Below are 27,308 nucleotides of genomic sequence, written 5' to 3' on the forward strand. Positions count from 1 at the left end.
ACATTATAATAAGAAATTTTCCAATACTAAAGACAACTTTTGGCCAGTGTTTTGATTACTATCTAATAATGTGGACCACTTTTTCCAAACTTGGAGGAAATTTTTGAATTGTCAATCATTCCATCGGACAAAGTTTGGATTGTAACATCTGAAGCTTGCAGTACGTTAATAAGAATAATATTTGTGTAGCCCATTAGGGGTCATAAATCATAAATCACAAAATGCTTACACACTAGAAACGTGACTCCTTATTTTCTGTGTCAGACTCCCCTAACCCCCCTCCCCCAAAAAAACAAAACAACATGAACCTCTTCATGCAAAATTGGTTTTGGGAAAACTGCATTGTTATAATTATGTCAAGAATACCAACCTGTCTTTAATGCATTTACAAATTTTACAAAAGAATATACATGAATTGTACAAATACTTTTTCAAGGTTCCCAGTAGTATAAACTCATCTATCAGAGTTCAGATAAAGTATGTACTGGGCTAAGATTTTTGCTCATGCGACTTATGGCGTGAACACACAAATACTAATGACGATGACAGAGACAGATCTACAGATCTCATCATGTACACATAGAATGGCAATCTGCAAGTCTAAAGTATCCCTAGGCTGGTCACTTTCAAAGGGCATAAATTCCATGTATCTACTATCTGGCCCACAGTCACTTGTGGTCTATTCAGCTCTGGGACTATTCGCCCCATAGACGTGTGTACATAAGCGAGAAAAAAGCCAAGTCTGGAAACCAAATGGCTATTTCCTATAGGGATTATGCCACCATGTCATCTTCGACATTCGATTTTACTGTGAAAAGTAGCAAGTTCGTCTATCATGTAACTGTTGATCGTTCCCTAGCATTCTCAAAATTCATACCTGGTACTTAATTTGCTTCAAAAACGCTCGTTTCGTGTGAATTTCGGCCAAAACATAATTGTGAGCAACACTCGGTCACCTCACAGTGAACGTTGGACACCTCCACTTTACTGATGTTAGCGCCGCGTACCCATGAGGGGTGACTGGAAGGTTGTTCACGCCTTATGTTTTGGCGAGGTGTCTTCTGACCTCGGCCGAAAATCACACAAATATTCATACCTGATACTTTATCTGCTTACAAAATGCTCATTTTCATTTGATTTTCGGCCGAGTTCGAGAGACACCTCGCCAAAACATAAGCGTGAGCAACATTCCAGTCACCCCTAATGGGTAGGCGGCGCCAACATCAGTAAAGTGGAGGTGCCCAAGAGGTGACCGGAATGTTGCTCACGCTTATGTTTTGGCGAGGTGTCTCTCGAACTCGGCCGAAAAACAAATGAAAATGGGCATTTTGTAAGCAGATAAAGTATCAGGTATGAATATTTGTGTGATTTTCGGCCGAGGTCAGAAGACACCTCGCCAAAACATAAGGCGTGAACAACCTTCCAGTCACCCCTCATGGGTACGCGGCGCTAACGTCAGTAAAGTGGAGGTGTCCAACGTTCACTGTGAGGTGACCGAGTGTTGCTCACAATTATGTTTTGGCCCAAATTCACACGAAACGAGCGTTTTTGAAGCAAATTAAGTACCAGGCATGAATTTTGAGAATGCTAGGGAACGATCGACGGTTACATGATAGACGAACTTGCTATTTTTCACAGTAAAATCGAACATCGAAGATGACATGGGGGCATAATCCCTATACGAAATAGCCATTTGGTTTCCAGACTTGGCTTTTTTCTCGCTTATGTACACACGTCTATGGGGCGAATAGTCCCAGAGCTGAATACTAGTAGACCACGAGTGACTGTGATCTGGTCATCTAGTGAAAGGTTTACCAAAATGAAGCAATGTGTGGCATCATACGTTTACACAGTTCTTGTTATTACGAATGACTGTGGTATATAAACTCTTAAAAATTAGAATTGCGGCATCATTCAGTAGTCTTGAGTTAGGCCGGCCTCGCGCGAACGTATTTTTTTTATGATTTTCCTTGAAGCTGACAACTGACATTACGTACACCAGCTGTATACGTGCCATCAATGGTCAAAACGAGGTCAGTTTTACCACATACCGAAGGTGTTTAAATAACGTAAAATTTGATGGTAGATATGTTACTGCCAGTATAACTAACCGAAACCTGCGGAGAAGTTGGCATTTAGATTAGAGCAATTTTCTACAGTTATGGAGCACCAAGATGACAGAGGTCAAATCGTTACTAAATGTTAGTTACGAACCTGAGCTGAGGGAGGTCTACGTGCATGATAGCTCAATGTATGCCGAACCGGCTTTTATCTCAAACGTGAGTAGTTCGAGTATGTCGGCAAGATGAATGGTACAATCAAGTTGACAGCACCATAGGGGATGTTTCCTACTGAAAAATGTAACAGGTTTTCGTTAACTCACCGATATATTGGCAAATAAAGGTCTTGCCGTCGTGACCTTCGCCGGAATCATGTTGGACGCACGGACATTAAAATGGCGGTGGTACCGGCATGCTTTGCGATTACATAGCCCTCTACGTTGAAAGTGACATTTTTGTCATTTGCACCTGGGTCACCTCTACACACAAACTACAATAGAACATACACAAACAGCAATAAAACAAAAACTGGACATGGCCACTTAAAAAAATACAAGAGTTGGACAGTTTTGTCGTGGGATGGGGATCAAAAACGGAAAAACTGAAGTGCAAATATTGTTTAAAATCTAGCTACTGTAAGCAGATTCCTAAAAATTATTCACATAAAGGGTTGACTGATAAAAAAAATGGAAGTATCAAAAAAATCCCGGGAAAAAAAGTATGCATTCAGTGCCAAATCAGAAAATAACAGTTTGTCAACTCTTCAAACAAGAAAACACACTTGCAAGTATTAAAGCATCCTGCCCTGCCCCTCCAAAGATCTATTGGTGCATCCCAAACAGCGTGTCAAAGGAATTTTAACACTTCACCTATTACACAGCATATTTTACTCAAAATCACTTTTATGAAAAGATTCATTCAATTTTCAGTAAATTGTTAATCTAATGATAAATATTGTAGGGTTCACCATTCAGCATGACAAGCAATCATAAATTGGGTGAGAAAGAAGTGTACATTCATGTAAATTTATGCAAATCACCTGATTTCCTGGCTTTAGTTTTCTCAAGTTTTCAACATTTCAAAAAAAACAACATTAACTTTACATTCTAGCTGGGTCAAATTTTGTGAAATTTTCACATTTTATTGCAATAAGAGTCATTTCAATTTTGCTTATGATTTCAATCACTTTTTTGAATGTCAGTTTTCAACTCCAGCCAAAAAAGAATAAGGACAGATAATGCAAAACAAAAATTGTCGTTTTATTTTCTACATAAACTCTACTTTCAAATGAAAGTATATTTCATAAGCAGTATCAAGTTTTTGACTTAAGTTTATTTATATGATTAACATCAAAATTGAGGTTTTCTACCTCAAATATGTACCCCTTTATCATTTGAATAAACTATGCTACCATACTAAACTTTAGATTATCTGCTTTTTGAAAATATGACGGGGATTTCATGTCATCTTTGATGACAAATTCTGCTTTGAGAAAATGTGTCAATGGTTAAGTGAAACACCACCTTAATGCACAGCATGAAATCACCCTGTTTTGAAATAATTCTAAATTGATCATAGCACAGGACAACAACTGGCTTAAAGAAAAGACAGCTACACCCAACACAGTGTATTTTACTCAAAAATCACTTTTTAGCAAATATTCATTCAATTTCAATTAATTTGTTAACCCAAGATTAAAATATTGGTTGGATTCACCTTTTAGCTTGACAAGCAGTCGTAAGTTGTATGATAAAGAAGTGTTAATTTATGCAAATGTATGTAAATCACCTGATTTCCTGGCTTCAAGTTCTCTTTTCTCCCAATGTCAAGATTTCCGAAGAATTTTACTCCACTCTTGCTAAGTGAAAGTTTCTGATATTTTCACATAATGTTCTTTAAATGCTATATAAGAAAAGGTTTATTTTGTTTAGCAACAAAGTATTTACATTTTGAATAAGAGTCTTTTAAATTTTGCTAGTCATGTTTTTACTCACTTTTTTGAGTGTCAGTCTTTCAACCCATGCCATTTTAAAATTAGGATAGATAATGCACGATAAAATAGTCGTTTTGTTCTATATATACTTTTCTTTCAAGTGAAATATTACATTTCAGAAATTAGTGCCAAGGTTTTGACCTAAATTAATATTTATCATTAATATCAAAATTGAGGTTTTTTTACCCAAATACCCCTTCATCCTTTGAGTAAACTATTGCTACCATAATACACTTTAGATTCTCTGCTTTTTGAAAATATATTGTATGAGGGGGTTTCCTTGTCATCTTTGATGAGAAACATTGCTTTGAAAACATTGTGTTGCCAACATGCAGCTCCACCTTAACATACATAAAAGAATATTGTTTTTCAGCATAAGTGTGAGTTCATTCCTTCAAATGAAAACATGACAATATATTTGGTGTAATTAACCTTTGTAAGTTTGTTGTCTGTTGACAAATGGGGAATCTGCCCAACAGAAGTGATATGTCAATATAAAAATGAATTTTCATCTTGAGATCCATGAATACATAGTACTTGGGAACTGGGTAAAACAGTCAACAAAGATTGCTTCATGCAAAAAGTTTCATATATTAACAGGCATAAATCTGGCCTTTGAACTGCTTTAACTTGAGCGGCAAATATCAGAAAGTATCAATCAAATATAATACTGAATATCAACTGTTTGCTTGTCAGCCATTTGTTTTTAATATCACATTAAATGTTGATGGTAGAACTGAATTGACATGCAGTTTCCAACATTTAAAACACCTGATAGGGTACAAAATGTCAAATCCACTTGAAGTACAACATTTTATTTTATTTTATCATTACAGAGACTGAGAATATCTGCAGACTATTTAACTCATCATGCTATGTGAAAGATAATCCCTGAAGAAAATATTGTGTACTGTCGATCAAATTTCCAGTATCAAAGTGATAAAACAGGAAACATGGCTATTTTGAAATAGTTATTCGTTAATCTTTGGCCCATGAATGCCACAAGATTGCGCTTTCTTTGTTTACTGGAATGTTTCTTTGAGAATCTTTTATGGTTACTTTTGGATATATCACATTTTTTTTCTTTATTCAACATTTTAACAAAGATCTTTCACTTCAGCTAGAATATCACTGCACTGCACGTCACGCTAGCCTCTGTGGCCATGGAAAGTGCGCCCTCAACGTCATCTTCAATTTCTGTTGAGATCCTTTTTTTGGCAGATATGTGACTACTTCAAAAGTCAGGAATATTTGATAGTCGTAACCTACATACATGTCAGCGTTGACAAAATGATGGACACGTACAAGGTTACTGAACATTTGAATGCCTTGTAGCATATCTGACATCTCTTGATCTTGAACTTGACAGATAATAACCCAAGGCAAGTGAACCACTATGCTGAGATTTCGTGTGATATCCAAGGGTATGTTGACACAAACTTTACTGGAAGTGTCACTGAGTTCAGCTTCATCCTTGTAATGGTGGCAATGCAATGATTGCTTTGTAAATTTTTGATCTATAGATGAATGATGAATTCTTGACAAATGACAAAACTCAAAACTTTATAATGTACACTGTTTTGGTATATTTCAAAGGGTATTTTGATCACAATTATACAGGTCATTGGTTACACTGGACAAATCACCATGGAATATCAATCAATTATTGAACCACATTGCAACAATAAAAGATAGATACTAAACTACCATGGGAACATGACTGGCTTCTTTAATTGGCTTGCATTGGTGAGAAAATCAGAATACCAGTAGTAGGATATGGTACATATCGACATACAGAAGGATCAATGCTTCTCTACACAATGATGACATGCTAATACATCCCAAGTACAAACGGCATTTGATTGCTTTTGTTGTCCACTCTGCAGGTACATATTTGCATATGTCTATGCAAATACATGCATGTACATACAGCACACTCCAATTATAGGGGCTTTAATGGAAAGCAGATGATAACAATTATTGTACATGTAGTTACAAGTAATTTTGGGAAAAAATTCAATTGTGGACCCAACAACATGGTTCAATGGTGAAATTTTAGTATCTCTAGTGCAGTGAGCTACATTGACATCTGTATATGGCAAGATGACATGAAGTACACTGATTCCAAAATGATGAAATCTTAGGTCAAATGGAACACATCAAGTCATGGCTACACGTCTATTGATATCATTACCAACATCTTCATCAGGTATATATATTATGGGTAGCACCGGTTGTACAATTCATGACTGCCTCTGTCTATTAAGTCATTCAAAAACACAGTTCATAAAATCCTGTAGGGTAGGATGAAGTGTTGGAAATGATCATTTGTGTGGAAAAAGTCCCTGTACATCTATTGATATACCTTGATTTCGGAACTACCAGACTTCTGATAGCTATGATAACAGATCACTGCAGAACTTATCAACTGCGACTGTAAAGGATATCTAACACTTGGTGGATGTCATCAGGGTTTAGGATCTCTGGTTCACAGTAAGTGAGGCTACCCACAATGCCCCTTGATTTGTTCACTCAGACAGTTTTCTTTTCAATTTTATCAGTTTCTTAACAATTTTTAGCTTACAATTTAAGTTCAGGATTGTTTTTTTAAACTATGTTCCAAAATTATTATGTTTAAAATTCAAGAGTAAATTGAATGAGAAGTTGTTTGGAGGTGCTAAAAATTGCACACCTTTCAAGATAAAAGTTATCAGCAACTAAGATGGTCTCATCATAACACCTGTCAGACATGCAAATTTCCTTTGTTACAAACATTAAAAAAAATCAATACCCTTTCTTTTGCCAACACAGATGAAACTTATTTCCTTAGTTTCCTTGAAAATATAGTGTATGGCTGTCAAAAATCTATGTTGACAAAATTACAAAATTGCTATTTCCTCAACGGAAAAGGGGTTGATCTTCTCATTATTCAGTGAGAAATCAGAAAATTATGATTATCAGAACTATGTTGCCAGAATTTTGAATTTTGAAATATTGACAGAGCTGTTCTGTGTACAGAAGAAATTTGCTTCAGTTCAGTGAGTGATCTGCGTGTGTACAGATCATGGAGAATTGTGGGTAGCCTCAATGTGTGGTCTGGTATAGATGCTTTGCCGAGTGTGTTTTGATGCATAGGTAGCTTGGTCAGTCAAGTTCGCATTGGCAGTTGTGTATCTGATAACTCATTCTGGATCAAGATATAGGATTACTTTACAATATTCTCTCAAGATGGATGACTCCATACAGAAATTGGGCAGATAGCATGAGAATACTGGCAGCAGTAATGTATACTTTCACCTTTCCTGGCAAACAAAGTGGGTTGTTTACAGATTCCCATAAAAACGTCACAAGGGAGAATTTGATCAACACATGATATGGAGACAGAAATTCAAGAAGCAGATAGAGTTTTGATAGGTTGTCAGTTGAAGAAACAAGAGAGCCATTCTCATGTATCTGGACAATCAAAATACAAACTAACTTTGTGGTATGACTTTTTTATATGTAACTTTTATTTCTTACTTTGATTACAGCTCCTTCTGTGTGAGGATTTGACATACTTCAGAAAAAGTACTTGTTTTAAGGCGAAGATTACCTTTTGTGGGAAAAGACAAGACCTACAATGCCTATAATAAATGGATTTCTATTGTCACCAGGGCATAAAGAAAAGAGTTCCAGTGCGATACAATACCAAAGAACTGCTTTCTGATCTGATAGGCTATATACATAGATATACAATGAGTCCTGACCTCTGTTTTAGAGAGGGATGTTTTGTAGGGAACACTTTCCGGCAATTTTTGACAACTGAAAAGATGGCAGATTACTCGCAGGCCTATTTTTACAAAATTTCAGCTCCTTGAGCCAACTCACAGTGACAACCATGTTAAATTTCAGATAATGGTTATTTTTCTGTAATCTGGTCATCAAATCAAAATGACTAAATTCATGAAACTTTTTAGCATTTTTTGTTATTTTAACAGCTAAAATATGCAATTCATATGTTGGTAAAAATCTTATGGTTAAACAAAACCATGAACTGAAAGCAAGTCAACTCAGCCAGGTCACAGAAGTTCACTCATGATGAGAAGAAAGTTACTGGCTGTTTTGGTGGATGTACAATACCCTTAAACCTGGTATGTGACATCACTGTCATCAAATTCCGAGTCAATGAAGTGTGGTACACCACTTTTAGGGGAAAAAATTACTGAGTCCCTCCCTATGTGGAAACCCCTATGTTGGTGCTTATGTGCGACAATTGGACAAGTCTGAGTTTTGTGGTAATTTTCAAGGTCATGAAAAGTGCTGTTCCCTTTTGAAAATTAATCAGGAACTCCAACAATGCTTTGCCTTCTGTCAAGGTTTATGGTTTGTTATAGTCACCATTAACTGAGAAGAATATATTTCTGGACAGATACATACCGGGAATGACGTCAGTTGTCTCATTTGTTCTGTTGCTATGTATGGCTGACTGCTTTGTTCAGGTCACAGGTGACCACGATTTCAACTTCTTTTAAGATGATGAAACCATGATAAACAGGACTTATACTTTTAAACAATACAAAAACTAATACAAGACAATGCAGGGACTCTGCCTTTATTCTTGGGATTCCAAATTTCATTCTTATTGTGAAATCTGCCGTATTAAAAAATCAGTTGTTATGACTACCCTGCGTTTGACCAATGCCCACAAATGCCCACTTCTATTTTCAGTCACATTTCATTGGATTCAATCAATGTAGCAAATTTCAGGATCAAGTGAAGATACTGTGAAATCTGTGAAAAATCGCAATGCAGATATCAGCCGAGGACTGGCACACTCAAAACAGTGGCAGAGCTCTATCAAGGCATGGAACAGCTGCCATGAACTTGGCACAATACGGCGGTTTACCAGATTTGCATGAAAGTCAGCTGACTGAAGTGTGCGGATTCAAGAATGATGTAATTAACCCTTTGAGTGCTGTATTTTTTCCCACCAATATTTTAGTGCAACATTTTACCAAGTTTTATGAACTTTTCTGTAATTTTTGTAATAATTTTGGACCAAATATACACTATATTTTAAAACTCACAGATTTTTATCAAAATTTTAGCAAAAATCTGACAAAAATTGGCCGAATTACATTTTATAACGGTGACAAAAATTGACTTTGGCGCCCAAAGGGTTCATGTTTTAGTTTGGTTTATATCATGATTTTGGCAAAAGAGTGGTGGATGTCAGTTTTCTGATGTATAAACATCTTAACATCTGCATGTGAAAATGTTCATGTGCTTTGTAATAGCAGTGGTGCAAGACATTGTTAGAGCGCCCTCACTGTTTGGAGTGTGCTGGACATAATGACTGAATGTTCATCTGATGGTTCAATGAAATGAACAAACCCAGATGTCCTGCTTTGGTTTACTTATAATATTAATAAACAAGCATTATTGTACTGTTTTAATAAATCCTGATACATCTGGCAGTAATAATTATTAGCAATTATTTCTGTTTTTACCTACAATTATTTTCTGAGTCAAATGAAAATATTTGGAGTTGAAAAAGACTAGAGGCTTGGTTGTTTAAAGTACAGCGAAGTGTATCATCATTTCTTGCCACCCCACAACCATCCTTTGACAAAACCAGTGATGCCGCCACCGGGGGCAGCCTTCTTCTGTTCCAACTTGTCTTCCAATGAGGGAAATTCAATGTGATTGAGAGCAATGTCAAAGAATAAGGGTTTGCATGGCACAGGTTGAAAGTCTGGTGGGAAAGTCACCAGGTTTGGATGCTGGTTGACCAGTCCTGGGTCCTCCCTGTACTCCTCTAGTCTGTCAACCAGCGGTTTGTTGTTTTCAATGGTGAGCTGAGACACTCTGGTTGTCGTGTCGTCAGTATCTGTGAAAAGAAGAAGACAATGAAATGAACATATAGGACAATGTCATTGGAAATGGGGATTGAAATTCATGTACTTGTAGATACCGATGACACACTGCTGTGATACCTAGTATCAATATCTAATCAAGTCAATGAAAAAGACAAATGTTTATGCATATCTTTAATATCGAGACATATCAGCAAAAATCTTTGTTTTGGAATGTTTATCAGAGGTCTTCAACTATATGCTGTGCATTACTGGTTTTACGCAGCTTGAACAGATGGCACTGAACCTGACAGAAAAAGTACAGAAAGCTCCTAGTTGGAAGACAGAACATGCCACTGTTCATCTGTTCTGTCAAGTGGACAGGAAGGTCAGTAATGGCCAGTGAACAATGACTTACATTCACACATAAAACCAAAAGGTACTCATAAGTTAGCTGTGTAAATACATTTGCAATATTTGTTGACTCTTACATGCATCATAGTAGACACCCTCCCCCCCCCCCCCCCCCCCCCCCAATCTTGTTTTCAGCAAGAGTTCCTTTAGGCCCCCTCCGACCTAGAAATCACTTTAATCGTGGACTTTCCCTGGAAGAAGCACATTAAATACAACTTTTGGAGGGGTTTACAATTAAGGTTAGGGTTATTAGCAAACTTAAGGTCCCAATAGCTGCGAATTTTATGCATTATTTTCATGATTTTTTTTTCAAACCAGTTGCTTCGTGTAAATATTCTAACTGAAGGAAATGTATAGAACTATCACTGTTCATTGATTTGGACCATGCCTACACATTTTAACAGGCTGAATAATTAAAGGGTGCCGCACTCATAAAATGGTACCCTCACGGAAAAGTACAAAAAATACGGCAATTATACGGTGTCGCTCAAATTTGATCAGAATTGGTATATACCAGTATGGGTTACCAATGATCAACAATAAATGTTGTTTCTATCTGTTCAGTGGAGGAAAATTCTATGTTGATGTTATGACAATGATTTCTGCACAGTACAGACAGACAGACAAACAAGAAATATTTAACCCTTTCACCACCATGGTTTGTCCCAAATCCATTGTTTTCTATGGTAAAGTTGGACCTGTATACTGGGAACTGAAAGGGTTAAACCAGAAAAACAAGAATGACAAAAGTAATTAAGGTCTGAAACTTTAGGTACTGGGGGTCAACTTTAGCAACATGCATAGCAGAAATAAGCCCCTCTTAGTTTGACCATAGAGGAATATGTAACAGTTCATAAACAATGACAGGAAATGATTCAAATCAGTGGAGTTGGCCTGTTTCTTACTTGCCTGCACATTTGAAGGATTTCACTTTTTCTTACCTCATTTGCACATTTTTGACACTGATGTGTTCATTTGAACAAATTCACATCTCAACCCCTGCATCTACCTGTATGCCAAGTACTGAGATGGTAGCTCTGGCGGTATGGGAGCCTTTGTGTGTGACGGACATACATCCGCACATACCCACAAATATACAGACATACAGACGCCACCGACTCATCATGTAAGCTCTTTTTGGTATTTATATACAAAACCAAATATGAGCTAAAAACAGTATTTCCTGCACATACACATCGTGATCATACCAGAAACAAGCATGAAGGCATTTACTTGAGTGCACAACACACGATGGCCAACATTTTGTTGCTATAATCTTTATTTTCTCTGTCATATGATTAGTTTTTGAAAATGGCGGGAAATCTAAAATGATGTTAAAACGTTTGAATTTACATGCCACTTTCAACACTTATGACAGTGTTATACACTTTTCAGTCTTTAATGGGTCTTATTTAAAGGAAGCCCTTGGAAAACTCAGGATATTTTGAGATTGGTTTATTACACATTTGCAGCTATTGGGGCTTTAAAAGTGTTGTATATCCCACCTAAGAAAACAATTTTGGGTGGGGGTTGGGGGACCTTAAGGAACTCTTTCCTTGTTTTCTAAACTCTATGAAATGAGCTTTGACAGAGTTTGTGTATAATTTCAAAGCATGTTTTATCATCCTCAGTCACAATTTTGTTATATTCTTTTGTTTTTATCTTGAGCATACACTAACGCACAGGATGAGTAGTAGTACACTATGAGATCCAATCACTCAGAGGAGTTATGTCCTCTAAACACAACTACAACTTAATGAATAGCTGTTAGCTTAGTATTTTTCACTGTTTGGAGTAATCTTCAAAAGTCTCATTCCTTCCCCAAAACATAAGCCATGTATCTCATCATGGGCCAAGCACAAAGTCACCACACAGTGGCTTACAATGGACTGATAAAATTCACAGTAATTATTTATTCACTCACCTAATATAGCTGATGCATGTACAGAATACTTCAAACCCTTGACAAGCTTTATAAGTTCCTCTAATTTCTTGCTAAGCTCCTGAGAAGATGAAAGTGACAACAACAGTGTTAAGACAGCACATATGCCAGGCGTGAAGAATGTGATGAAAGCCGGACTTATCAAATATTACACATGACTATGACGTGTGTTGAAACTTGACTATGGTTACATACCTTATTACTGGTTTTTCCTGAGGACATCTTCATCTGATTTACTGCTTGGTCACCGTAGAATAAAACTCTTTCATACAACGCTGATGTCTCCACCCATTTCTTAGCAATGTAGAAAGATTGGGCTACATAATAACACCTGTGTTGGAAAGGAAAGATTGAAGTTGGTATTTTGGAGTGTGACAAATGCATGGAGCCTACATAGTGGATTTGTTGGCCCAGATTGGTCTAAGGTGAATGATGTTACATGCTAATTAATTCCACATTGGTGATCACATGAATGATATCCCCTCTACAATTTCAAATATGACATTCAATTTGAAATGTTACATTACATTTAAAATGTTTCACTATTTGAAATGCTACATTCAATTTGACAAAATTGTATTCCTTTAGAAATATTACTTTATTTGAAATGCTACATTCAATTTGACAAAATTGTATTCCTTTAGAAATATTACTTTATTTGAAATGCTACATTCAATTTGACAAATTATATTCCTTTAGAAATATTACTTTATTTGAAATGTTACATTCAATCTGAAATGTTACACTCAAATTGTAGAGTGACATTCAATTTGATATGTTACATTTCATTTGAAATGTTACATTCCATTCAAAATGTTACACTCAATTTGAAATGTTACATCAAATTTGAAATGTTACACTCAATTTGAAATGTCACTCTCGATAGAAATGTTACATTCTATTTGAGATGTTATACTTAATCAGAATATTACACTCAATTGAAATGCTTCACTTATTTTGAAATGATATACCTCAATAGGAGATGTTACACGCCAAGCAAAATGTACCTAGTACACTATCACAACACACACAACACAAGATTTTTGTATTGGATAACTTTCTCAAGCATGTTCCTTTGACATTGATGTATCTCTTGTCAGTAAATTTGCAACTGGAAGTATCTTACCTAAATGCTTTGTGAACTATAATTTGATTGTCAATGTCTTCCTTAAGGACGTCATCATCCTCCAATCCTGGTAACTGTGGAATGTCCGTCAAATTCTGCAAATGAAAGCATGGAATGGTCCCATGACAGATACTGAGTCAAACAACTGAAGATATTACATCGCAGATAATGACACCATGGTAACAGTGGTTTCAGAATATGACGTTGAAAGCTCAGTCTGCTACATGTTAGGCATTACATTTTGCAACTGCATTCAATGACAGAACACATTAAGCATATGTTGACACTCAGATTTGAGCACTGAGTACCTTGCTAGCAGTGAAAGAGCTAACCTACGATAGAGCACTCTATGAAATCGCTACTTCTGATACAACATGATAAACACTCCACTTCAGTAGCATGAAAACACTGATCAATAGGCACAGTAGTACATAATCTTACCTGTATAATGATGTCATACATCCTGATCAAATCCTGTGGTTTGGTGATTTTCTTTCCATCCTGAACTTCACCGCTCTGAAGGTTGTCTTTCAGTGTGTCTGCCATCAATGTGTTTCTCTCTATTGTCTTGGTTAATTTGATATAAGTGATATAAGAGTGAAGGTATTCTAAAGTGCTGACCTTGCCGTCTGCTTTCTGTGTTTTCTGTTTCTGATAAAAAAGAATACATTTGATTGATAACAGATACGAGCACTTGCTCACTGACATGCCCATACACTCGTCATGAATAGTACACAGAGTTCAATACCTTTCATAAGCTGTTTTCCCTTGGTATATGGACTTTTAAGTGTCTTTCAAGCACACAATTGCCCTGCTAGAAATATTCATATGTACACTTTGTTTCTACTTGGCCTTGCCTCCTGAAGTCAGTGATTCTTTGTGGGAGAAACATTACAGCGGCTTCAAATTTGGAAGTACCTGACAAAATTCATGAATTTTATGTTTTCTTATTTCCTTCTTTCAGCTCCTATTTCTATTTTTTATTTAACTAAAATACGCATCTAGGTTAAACAGCTGAAGTGTCAGCATCAATACTTACAGGATCATTTCTGATTTCATCACGTAAAGCTTGGAGAGCATCCCGACATTCCATCAATAGACTATCATATATTGGACACTTTGCTTTCTGTGTCAGCTGCTTTGCTAATTTCATCTTCACTCTCTTGAACGTTCAGTAAAAATAACCTCACTTGCTCCTGCTTGACCCCTACAGTGCGCCCTCTCCAGGTGACCTCACTGAGAGTGGCAGCTTGCTTTTCACGTGTTTGCTGAATTAATGTCTGGAAGAATATTCAAAACAATCATGAGATCATAGATTTTGACTATGATGGAAAGAAAAACAATACACTGGGTCAAAAAAACTACAGTCAGTTGATAAATTGAGGCAGAGACAGGTATGGCCAAATGTGAATTTTTATATTGTAAAATTGCAGCATCTTGCAACATGAAAGCAATACACTCAGGGTAGAAGGCAAGGCGAGGAAGAGGTTGGGAAGAAGCTCTGATGAGGTAAGAAGGGGGAAAGACACGGCATAATGCAGAAACGTAAAATTGAAAATTTTGAAAGGGACACAGAGAGAAAAAATGAGCAAAAAGCAGGACAGAGAGGGAAAATGAACAGACTTGTACACAGGAAGGCTATGAATACAGTGACTACTTTCATGAAAGTCAGATTGGAATAAAACAAAAATATGTTGACTGCAATAGAGATGTATGGTTTTACTCCGGAATAAAGGATGCGATGTGTTCTGCAGACTCAATATGCCCATGTGATCATGTGATGACAGTACACACAAGCCCACATGTATAAACACATATGGAAATACACGTGATTTTGTGTGTACCGTAGTCCATTTGAATTCCTGGTTTAAGCTATGGAATAGTCAGAAAGTTTGCACTTACATCAAGATTGGAAGACAGATCACCAGCAGCTCCAGACTTAAGTCTCATCTGCACTAAATCATTTATGGCACTTTCGTCTCCTATGTTATACGCACAGTATCGTATATTAGGTGAGATCTCCTCAACTCTCTGTCGATAAAGTACTTGCTGCTCATCATCCAGTGCTCCTGCTAGTTTCTCATAGATAGTTCTGTCATAAAAATCAGACACAGAGATCAAATGAGCATGGTTGTATTATTACAAATCACTGGCATGTAACATACACTATTGGTCAAGGAATATTTTTGATTCACACTGTTGGTCATGTGTTTATTAGCTGACAGCATGTACAAGACAGATTTTCATCACTGAACATGTCCTAATTGATTCTATGTCATGTAACCTACTTACTGGATGATATTGAGCAGCAGAATATTTAAGTGATAGATCTGTCCATTGGCAAACAGAATACTGAAAGGCAAATTCTGAGAGAGAATTTGCAATCTTACACAAGAGGTGTCACAACCTTTCCATTATTAAAACAGTGTTGGAGTTATAGTTGGTGAATGTCTTCTTCCGAGACATGAGATTCTCTGATAACTCAAGGTGTTATACGACACACTGCATGGAGACTACTGTCACTTACTTTGCTGTACTAAATAATTCTATGGCTTTTTGCCATTCTTCAGATTCAAAGTGCAATGACCCCTTCATCCATGCACAGTACGCCTGTCAGGTAATAACAAACACAACATGAACAATGGTAAAGGATACAGGCTCACTATCACACATCAATGGTGTGTCTCTTCAAATGAAATCGTAACAACCGACAGCCTAATAGGGAAGAAAAAAATTCATTCAGGGTGTTGCAGTTCAAGGCCCTCTTGTTGTGCCATAGTCAGACTTACATTTGGTGGTCTTCTAGCCAAGTTTTGAAGCCTAAACAGTTTTAACAAACAGCTCCTGTCATGCTGTCTGCCGGACCACCAAAACTTTGCTGGTCCAAGGAAAATATTTGGTATTGCAAAGCGTCTGAGAAAAATTTGTATTTGAGACAGAGACCTTGCAGAAATTGCATTGTCTTACCAAACTTCTTTACTTCATCAACAGCACATGTCAACTGTTGTTCAACTTGTCATTCATATGTTGACGAAAAACAATTTTTTTTGATCAACTTGACAATCGAACAGTCTAACACAGTCAAATTAACACTATCACTCCATCAGTTTAACATTGATTACTTTAATAGAGTACGATACACATACATCACTGACAGTGATATTCAATGTCCATACATCAAATGAAATTTCATTTGAGTCCTTTGCAAGACTGTAAATATATGAACTTTGCAATGTGACCTTTACATCTTGCTGTCACTTCTGTGAAAAGGAGACCCTAATGCTGCCATAAGACTATGGAAAGAACGTACAAATGTACACACTTGCAGAGCAAATCTTAGATCTAGCATGATTCACAGTATTTCCATTCTGTGAACACCCTCAGTAATAGTGGTTTGATTCCTGTTTAAACCCTTTCACTACCATGGTTTGGCCAAAGCCAATTCTTATCAATGGTGATTGTGGACCTGTTCACAGGGAATTGGGGCGAACAACTGCTTTTAAATTGTAGGCATGCATATTTACATCAACTAGGGCCTTGCAGAAAGGTACAGTTGCTTGCGTCTGACAATGCACACTGAATTCTTTAGAGAAACTGAAGGTGCAGCTCTACAAAGCTGACATAACCAGGTGGAGTCATGACTGAGTAGAGTCTGAGGAGATCCGTGTCAATGTCAGAAATGGCAACATCAGACACTGATGAAGTTGATGAGCATTTATACTGTATCTGCTTTTAGCTTTGATCTAGCATCACACTTGATAAAGTTGTGGATTTAAAATGATCCGCACTTCTATCACACTTGACAAAGGCAAGACCCACTTATCTGATCACCTCTAATGCCCTGTTAACAGGTCCACAATCACGATGGGTTTGGGCTAAACCATGGCAGTGAAAGCATTAAGCTGACCAATGCTTCCAACTCTGGCCTTGCTTCACACTTGATAATGATGGATTTAACCCTTTCACTACCATGGTTTGATCCAAACACATAGTTATCACTGGTGAGTGACGACCGGTCTATTGGGAATTGGGGGTGAACATGTTACACTGACCTGTGCTTCCAACTTTGACCTCGCATCACACTTGACACTGCTACACAAAGCCTCTAACTCCTCGGTACACTTGACAGCTTTACGTAATCTCCTGTTCAGGTGAAATTTCTTTCTAGGTTCTGTGTTTGCTTCTTGTTTCAGTTGCATTGCATAGCTCCAGGCCCTCTCCGCACTGAACAAAGGTATGTGTAAGAACCTGAAAGAACATATCCATAATGACATCAATTATTCAAGCTTGCCACTGTAGGTTGTCATAAATGTTTTAATTCAGGGCTGTCATTTATAGCCGGTCACCGGCGGCAAATCGCCGTCTGACACGGGTCTTGCCGCCGCCTGTTTTCCCTATTCAGGGCCTGCAATAATGATCTTTACACACGTTATGAATTCTTTCCTGTCCCAATTCTACCGTTGGCTGCGCTGTGCTACAGAGGCGCAGCCCCTAAGACTCGTTGGTAGCCGATTTCTGATTGGTTCAAATCGGTACTGTCAAAAAGCTTTGCGTGTTCTGATTGGTTTTCGGACGTACACGATCGATATGGCTACGAAAAGAACGACAGCCACGTTGGATTTATGGGTTCAAAAAAGACCCCGAGAGACTTACACTAGCTTTGGAGATAAAAGTAATGTCAATATTTGTAAATCATTTTATTTTCCTGAGGAATTTCAGTGATCGGGGGTTCAATCCATCAATGGTATAGCATGCAATGTAGATTTCACGCCGCGTCTGAGCAAAATGCCATAGCATTACGTGTATTTAGCGACTGGAATTTTTGATTTGTTTTCCCGTTTTCAGATCGTGAACACTCTTTACAATGAGTAAGAATCGTTTACTCAGCGCAAAAAAAACTTTGTGGGAATTGACATCATTTTTTGAGTTTTGACTACCACTGAATTTGTTTGCACCAAGCCGCCGTTCTATGAAATGTATTCTTTACGCTAGTACATGCTGTGTACTGTGGTTGTTTCGAAGGCCTGAGTAATGAAGTTTGATAAATATTTTCCGACATCCGAAATCTTTCCTCAAAAGCAAACATCGGTATTCCGATCCCTCAAAATCATTTACCAAGACCAACATTTTTTAATGTTTAGGGCAATCACAAAATTTAGCTAGGCTTGACTGTATACTTTCGCAGTATCTTGCACGTACGTATACGGCGGTAAACCATGTTTTGAATATGGATATATCATGCATGTAGTGAGCTAGCTCTGCATGGCAGGGCTGTGTGTTATCAGCGTTATACGGCCGTATAACGCCGGTAACACACAGCCCTGCCATGCAGAGCTAGTAGTGAGCCTACCCACTTGGCCGGCGTGGGTTTCGACAAAACTCTGACTACTGTGAGGGATATCAGAATAGATAGTCATCAGGAGAAAAGATTTGATCGTTAACTTTCACGCGCAAGGATTTACTAAAGTATGTAAATAAATCAACATATTATCAATCTTGTCGACTGAGAGGCCGACGGACAACGATGCCACGCAATTTCATTAGCGGATGTAAACTTGAGTATGTTATTGTTTGTATGACATAGCGTCTACTCAAATTGTCTGTGGTAATGGTCTCGTATTTACCCCATTACATTTGTAAATTTTCACACTGGAAATTCATAGCCGGTAACTCTGAGGAAGAGGTCTTCAAACAGACAAAATAAAATTACAGCAGTATCAACCAGACACAGATCGGAATTTTTTGTCGTGACGTTTTGCAGTGGGGACAAAATTTTTTTTAATTCTAATACGATTAGCTGTTTTTGAATGGGAACGTATTACAATTATTGAATTGCTTTCTGTAGATGTTGTTTCTTAAGAAATAGTTTCTGCAGGTGTAGTTTCTAAGGCTACATCTGAAAAATAGTTTTTGCAGATGTAGTTTCTGAAGCTACTGTTTCATCAGCCTGAGAATCACACAATATTGAGGTATTGTCAGCTGGTACTGCCATACAAGCCTTGGGCCTAGATGAGTACTCCAGTGATTCTGATAATGGTTCAGATTATGATCTTTATTAAGCAGGTTGTAATTCAACAGAATTTGTATGCAAATAATAATAACCTGGTGTATCAATAAACATATAAACTCTGTAGTACTTCTGTTTGTCTTTCATAATTTTGCACAAGATTCAATTTCATGTTACTCTTGATACTGCAGTTATAATAAACTTGACAGTAAATTGCCCTCAAAAGTGCCACCACAGGTCACCAATTGAAGATGAATAATTAGAAAAGCTTCAGCTTCAGGAGGGGGGACACCCCCCTCCTGGCCTCCCCCCGCGTGCGCTTGCGCGCACGCCTTGCTCCGCTTTGCTCCGCACAAGGCTGTACCCTCCTGTTCTTTCACTTGTACCCTTCTATTCTGAAAAACATTGACAGCCCTGTTAATTAACTCTAAATTTTCATAAAAAGAAATATTAATGATTTTGTAAGGTACTACCGTATCATGACCATTGTTAGGTTTTCGTTCTTTGCATGAATTTATGCATTTTAGCTTATATTTAATTATTTTTTGGTAAAAATTCACCTGATTTTTAATAATTTAATTGGAAAAGTAAAATTCACCATCTGATTCTGCTGACAAAGACATACAATAAGAACTAACATCAGAACTAGATCATGGATCTCCATTTTTCTCATGCATACTCTGACAACTTTTTAGTATATTGGGTTATTTTAAAACTTTGTGCAAAATCACAAAAAACCCATATTTTAATTATCTCAATACCAGTACCCAAAGGCTCCCTATTTGTCAGATTTTTAGCAACATGACCAGTGTTGAAGCAATGAAGACATTATCAGCAATGAACTTAAATTTCCTGACAAAGTCTAATTAGAAATATTGCACAATAACCATATCGTCTTGTGCCTTATTTTCAAGATTTGGAGTTTCAAATGCACTTTAAAATTACTTTTGGCACTCAACAGCTCACTAAACCCTATTAGCTAAAAATGCAAAATGTTTGCCTCCCTCTCCAAACCCTGTCCCCACCAATTCATCCCAATGCTATCAGTACAAACTTTTGCCAGGCAGAATTCAGACACAAACTGACTGGATCCATTCTTTGCATACACACAGTCTCTTCCTCACCTGCAATCTGTCATATTTTCTTCTGAAACTTTTTTGCTCTGAAATTTATTTCTATGGCCCTGTACAAACTTGATAGATTTGCGTATTCTTCGCAGTCTTCTTGTACAGTAACTCCTGAGGTAAAAATATACGAAATAGATGTCATCAATAGATGGGAGCTCTGACATTTCTCATAATGTATGATACCTTAAAAAACTTTTTGGGCATACATGGGGTGCTAACCCAATCATTGGTTGTGCCAACCTATGTATAATGCAATTTCACCAATATTTTGACATGGGCAAGACAAATTTTAAACAAATTTGTTATTTTTTCCATGAGTAGCAACAAGGAGGATACATGTATCGTTATATTATAGGTTCAAACCATTTGTCGATTCTACACTTGTCTGTTGTTCTCGCTGTAATCAATGTCCTTGAGAAGAATGCTAATTGAAAAGAATTAATCCTAGATAAATATTACAAGAGTAAATAGTTCAGAACCCTGGTGAACTGTCCATCAGTAGCAATATCTGGGAATAACCCAGAGCTAAACATACCAATGGTACGTGTTTGCCAGAGAAAGCCTACCTGTATCGCTGGTGATCTCCATGCCGCAAACCATGTTGCTGCTGGGCTTCTTTAATGATCTGTAAAACTAAAGTCAACACACAAATGCTTTGGAATAACCATAAGCTTCTTCCAATGTTCAGCTTGACTTTCTAACTGTGTGTGTATCGAACTGTTCAGGGAAAATTCAGATGTCACATTGCTCAAGTTTCCTTTGTTGGAAGTCTATATTGCAAGCATATCAAAACACATCTATCATACAACTGTATTTATTTCAATACTCTTCACACACTAACATTCCCTGAATGTTTACTTATGTTCCTTCACTGATGCAAACACTGACTATGATCTGGTCGATGTTACTGGGAGAACATAAGGTTGGCATGTCATCCTGTATAACACATACAGAGCAGTGATACAATAGTTTATCCCAGGGATCGAGAACTACATGGGTGCTTTAAGAGAAAAACTGTTAACGCTATTATGGTCAATTGCTTTATCCCATGTCATTGGTCAGGGTTAAAACTGTTTAAAAAGCCATGAGGGACCCTGTAAGAAAGTTCCTTTGCTTTCATAAGGAACATGGGCCTAGTGCTCTGCAGGTACACCTAACTTGAGAACTTACAGATGCTGTAACTCAAGTACAACAGGCGCAACTGCCAATTCTTTATTTTGTAGCTTGTACCCTTTTATAATGGAGGTCCAGGATTGTAGAAAAATTTTGGTTATGCGGCAAAATGAAAGTACAGGCAGTTACAAGTAGTGTATGTGCACATAAAGTTTGTGTAAAATACCCTGATTTTTAACTAAATCTAAATTTTTACAGACGGCAAATTTTAGCTTAGAGTCGGTTGTTTTTGCTGGCTGCTGGCTATTTTCTACATCCCTGAGGTGTAAAGAGTCTTTTTTCATTTATATTATTATACCTCCATGGTTTTATCATAGACCCTCGAGTCTGGCTCATGCATGGTTCTATATTTCTACCTTTTATGATTTACCAGATCTGGATCTCAAATCCACGTCTTCTTTTTGCCACGAGGTTGAAATACATTCGGACAATGAAATCAGTATTCTGATGAAAACGTATGAAAAATGACGTAAAATTCAAAAACCAGAACCAATGTAACGATAACAAGCTTGATTTGAACTAGTTTTGAGCATAGGACATGCACTGTCTTCTCTAGGGCCTGTTTTTACATACTTGCTTTTAGTTTTACTTAGCACCTCCTTGGTGCTGATCATCTGTGCCCTACTTTCATTAAAAGGTTATAAATTATAAAATTATAAATACAAAACGCAAGGTAGTCCACAACACTTGTCTCCTAAAATCTATCTTTTATTGTGTGCGGTGTAACATTGAATTTTACACCAAATCATGTGACTGAAGTTTTTTCCATATGGAACTGTAATGTAGGAGAAACTGCAGAACCATTTAAAACATCATTTGAATGAGACAATGACATTTCGCTACACATATGGTTGAAGATTGGTCATTTGTCTCCGAATTATCGAGACGAAATGGAGGATATTTTATTCGATATGCAAATACTGGAATAGCAAATTCCTAGACCAATGGGCAACTGATTGAAATTCGGAATTTGGACGGCTGCTATAGACTAAATGTAGTGTAACAACTGCTCTGAAAGATAAGAACTTGCAAGTTACGTATGGCTGAACTGCATGGCAGCAAAACGTGCAAAGGTGGGCTATTACGTTCATAACAATCTTCCCTATGTAGATGAAATATGATATGTTCCAAGTGTTTACCTTCTACGGTATACGACTCGCTCGGAGACGCCGAATCAGACGTCTGTTCTTCGAGTACTTCAGCCACGTTTTGTTCGTCGTCCGCCATCTTGTCAAGTTGAACCATGGGAAAAAACACTCCGTCGAAAGAGGGCGCCGTGTATCCTGGCATCTCTTGTCTCAAACCTCAAACGATAGAACATTTTATATTTTTCAACTCTGCGTACGTACGTGTACTCACATCAAGAGGGTTCAAACGTCGCACGTCGTAGACAATAGGAGTGTGTGAGTGTTGTGAACTGAGTAAGGTCTTCCATCGATCTAAGGCTGTATATTTTACTACTTCCGAGACGTGATCGTATCGTATTATTGCTTCAAGTTTCATGCCACGTTTCTCTCTGTCTTCAAAAACTTGTACGGCAATTTTGTCCCGGTCAAATCTACAAGTCATTTCTCTTCCGAAGAAGACAGTTGTTTATACGTGGCCAAAATGATTAAAATTCGTGGAATTCTTCGAGCATCAAGTGCAACGTTTAAAGCTTACACATTTATCTCGTAGACGGTCTTCCGCGTTGTCGCTACAGTGATAAGCTTACAATCTGCCGAGCTATAGCTGACCTTGACCCCAATTACTGATTAATATATACTTCAGTGACTCAACTCTTAGTTTGCCCATAATTTGAATATTTTTCCCTTCCCACATTTGTATCAGTTCTATGCCTCATTCCATTTTCCAACTTTCATGAATTTCATGATTGATTCGAATGAGCTTTACTACCGGCAGAGCTAAACCAATCACATTATAAAATCGCCAATCATGCCGTTATAATAATGTTTTCCTTTCATCTGAATCACACTGTGAGTAAATGTATTTTTTTCCAATGCACGCACGATTGTGGATATTAACAGAGATGGCGAACAGTACGGACGTATTACATCATATACGTGCACGCAATAAATAAGCTCTCACTAAGTCGTGTGCGTGCATAAGCTCATATTCCGTAGAAACTATCGAGATAACTATGATGGCAGAAGTGTGAGCGCTCTCATTTCCTCAAATTAAGGGAACAGGGCAGGTTTCGAGCAATAAATAACCTCCCTAAATCAACGCCTTAGGCACAAATGAGGAACAGATATATTAACCGAATTGTCGCGCCATTACATTTTTAAGGAACATCGAGATAAATGATCGGACACGGTATGAAAATTAAAACAATAAAGTGATATTTGTTTCTGTTCCACTCAAGCGTGAAGGAAAAGCGCTGGTTGCTCTACATGTTTAGGCCCACTATCATAGGTAGATGAACTGCAAAATAAAACCGCACCATGTAGTACGAAATACACGACCGTCAGATTGCACAAGCGAAGGTCATCTAACGGTGTAATATCTCCTCTATCAAAAAAAGAAAAACCTAACCAACAACGATGTGTCATCGTGGCAAAGAGCGAGAACCGCAGTTGAGAGTTCACGCCCTTGGACTTGCTGCGCATGCCTATCCACTCTCTCATACCGTGCGCGGGCGTAGACGTTATAACCGCCTTCAAGGGTTTGACTGCATGCAAACTTCAGCCTTTGGAGTGTCACTATCAGGGCGGAACGAAAACTGACAATTCATACGCAAACATGTGTCCTATTTGGGAATACACACCAATGCGTACAGATTTTCTTTTAGTTTAACACGATTACGCTGTTCAAATTAAAATATATTTTTTATTAATAATTGCATCCGATTTAAAATATTGGTGTCCAAACAGTGCAGATAATTGTATCTGTTAATTTCGCAGCTTTTCTAATCTATCTATCTATCTATTTTTCTAATCTATGAAGTTTTCACTCAACAATATTTTCTATTTTATAATCATTAGAATGTAGTATTGTTCATAATTAGTCTTGACCTACATTTATTCATGTTAATGCTGCAGTCGGTCATAGGCAAACCAAGAGGCTCTGACCAAGTTTTTTGGATACGTACTGTGTGTAAGCGCCATCGAATTTCTGCTTAATGTTTTGGCAGTTTCATTATAAAGTCAAAGATATTCCAACGCGGACTTTCTGTTTTCTGTCTGGGCCGTTATTCTTAGAACAGTAACAGAGGTTTCTTGAACAGCTCGGGAATTATAAAAAAACAACAACCACGCTCTGCCCACTCCGAAAATCTCTGTCAAATCTAAGAGCGCTTATTTCTACGTTGGGTATTCGAAAAGAAACTTGGATGGGAGACTATGATGACGAGAAGAAAGCTTCGGTTTCTGATTATCATAATACTGAAAGTCCTCATATTATCAACTTTAAGAAATAATCAATCTTAGACTACATTTTATTTGAGTTTTCCTATTTTCCATTTTAGCCTCCATTACTTGCATACATCCGATTAATTTCAAATTGACTACGAAGACTTGCTTGATATACAAAGCCATTCATCGTGTACATGGTCCCCTGGGGATGCGCGTCTGTAAACGGCCGCGAGGGTTAAGTTCAACGCTGCACGCGGTCATTGGCGCCAAGCAAATGAAGGGGAGAAAAGAGCCAAACCCGAAACTGTCTGATTACAAAAGCTTGTCATAAGAAAACGTAGAATATATTGTTTCATATTGTACCTGTTGCGTGTATGTCCGGCTATGCATACAGAATTTAACCTAGTTCACCTACGTCCACTTGGCGTCGAGTAAACACCCAAGAAGTTGTATACTCATCTGCAGTTTGGTTCTTTAATGGTTACGTTTTGACAGAAAACATTATTCACCTCTGCAACATTGCGCTGATTTTAATATTCGCTGCATAATCATATTGGAAGTTGATGCAACAAATGTGATCTTGTTGCAGTGTGCAGCCTACCACTACCTGATGACAAGCGACCAGTCTCCATCTTCCTGACGGAGTTTTAACATCACAACCTTCGGTTGTCCCTATCTCTTGAAGGCTGGCAAAGGCCATCGATAGATGAAAATCAGGTTTATCGTCCACTATATATTTGTTCATGTGCGTCGTGATTGAGCCGTGTTTACAATAATAAATAAATGGCCTTCAGTGAGTAAAATTGCAAACATTACATGCGCTTGCTATCTCTTTTTGGTTTGCAAGCTTGCTATTTTTCTCAAAATTGTAATCACGATAAATTTTAGTGAAATGCGGAACTCAAAATATATAGCTTTTCTGTGCAAAATACCTGATCGGGTTTAAGAATTTCAGCAACGTTAACGTTGGCAACACTTCTGTAGACTTCCTTCCCTTATATGATCAACAGCAAACATGATGTTCCGTCTTTCTGCATTATTTACATGGTAGTAAAAAAGAAGTTTACTAGCACCTAAAGTGTAAACCCACTCCACCTACAACGTTACAATCAGTAAGACATCTCTGGCCGGCGTCAACGCGAATATTACCTTTTATGGAGAGGCCAGGGAGAAAAAACACCGCTCGAGCATTGACCTTCGGCGAAATGTCAAAACAGTGCGACCGATGGACTTCCCCTGACACGTCCCAGTGGGCCAAGAGAAGTACGAGTAGGGCTTGGCAGCTTTAGCGGAAGATGTTGTTTGTGTTGTCAGCAGTTTTCGGATACCAGGAAGTGAGAACCACACAATCCATATATCGTGTTTGCTTATGCTAGTGTTTTTTTATATCAGTATCATATCAAAACGTGTTTCGAAGCAACTTTGCCAGCATTTTGCCATGCTGTATAGTAACTGAAGAGTGACCGACCGCACATGACGAACGCTACGGTCAGATTTTGACGTTTTCGACCTTGACAATTCAATGCAATTGTAAGCATGGTTCTGTACTCCTCTACTGCAGCAGAATAGTATTTAGCATTTGGATCGACCTGTATTTCAATTCAGTATGTGAGGAACCAAACAGTTGAGAATTATAGTGCAGGATTTACAACCCCTGGAATATAATGTAGAAATAATAAAAATGATGAATGTATTTACTCAAATGAGCAATCGAGACGAGATCATATATCATGCACATTGCCATAGCAAACTATTTTGAAATGTGTCATTCACTATAAGATAGCTTTAATGTGAGCAATTTTGTATCCCTCGCTGAAATAAGAGAGAAGTGCGTGGAATCATTGTATCCTACGAGTACAGTAACGACTGTCAGGCTCAGTAGCACCACTGTCCCTACTTCTCACAACAGCAACCGACCGTGTTCTTTTTCTCTCGTTGGGCTCGAATACCCGAGAAAAATCCGAAAAATGAAGCGAAAAAGAACATTCGAAAACATGTATTTTCTCGATGTCGCATAATGCCGGAGTGTCTTAAAATTGGCACGGCTCCAGCCCTCCTCGAGCTCCAGCGGCTGGTCTGTTCCACAGAGTAAAACACGTGTCCCTTCGACTCTGCCCAGTGGAGGACTCAGCTGTATTCTTTTAGTCCAAGTAAAGCTATCCTCAACTTTCCCCTACGGCCCTGCTCGGTGACCCTCCCGTTGCCTGACTGAATAATGAGAGGCTGTGGCCTCCAGCTTCGAGCAACTTTCAAGTCGATTGGTATTCATATAGGGAACG

The 27,308-nt window shown here is 37.8% G+C and overlaps 2 protein-coding genes across 2 annotated transcripts in view; both read right to left on the minus strand.

The window, feature by feature from the left end:
• The window catches only part of LOC139150957 (cytochrome b-c1 complex subunit 2, mitochondrial-like), a 42,773-nt gene that overhangs the window by 13,182 nt on the left and 2,283 nt on the right, over positions 1-27,308 (minus strand). Inside the window, exon 2 of the mRNA XM_070723441.1 lies at positions 2,384-2,550. Coding sequence (XP_070579542.1) covers positions 2,384-2,434 — 51 coding nt within the window. The 5' untranslated portion in view covers positions 2,435-2,550. The remainder of the gene's footprint in view (positions 1-2,383; positions 2,551-27,308) is intronic.
• Positions 8,536-23,041, minus strand: LOC139150956 (signal recognition particle subunit SRP68-like). Its single transcript, XM_070723440.1, is given in 13 exon segments — positions 8,536-9,922; positions 12,226-12,304; positions 12,439-12,574; positions 13,370-13,464; positions 13,811-14,020; positions 14,409-14,480; positions 14,482-14,649; positions 15,272-15,461; positions 15,897-15,979; positions 17,422-17,617; positions 20,501-20,614; positions 21,070-21,136; positions 22,816-23,041. Coding segments are annotated over 13 exon segments (1,854 nt in total). The 5' UTR covers positions 22,967-23,041; the 3' UTR covers positions 8,536-9,629.

This window comes from Ptychodera flava, chromosome 15 (assembly GCF_041260155.1).
Source record: "Ptychodera flava strain L36383 chromosome 15, AS_Pfla_20210202, whole genome shotgun sequence".
Classification (NCBI taxonomy): domain Eukaryota; kingdom Metazoa; phylum Hemichordata; class Enteropneusta; family Ptychoderidae; genus Ptychodera; species Ptychodera flava.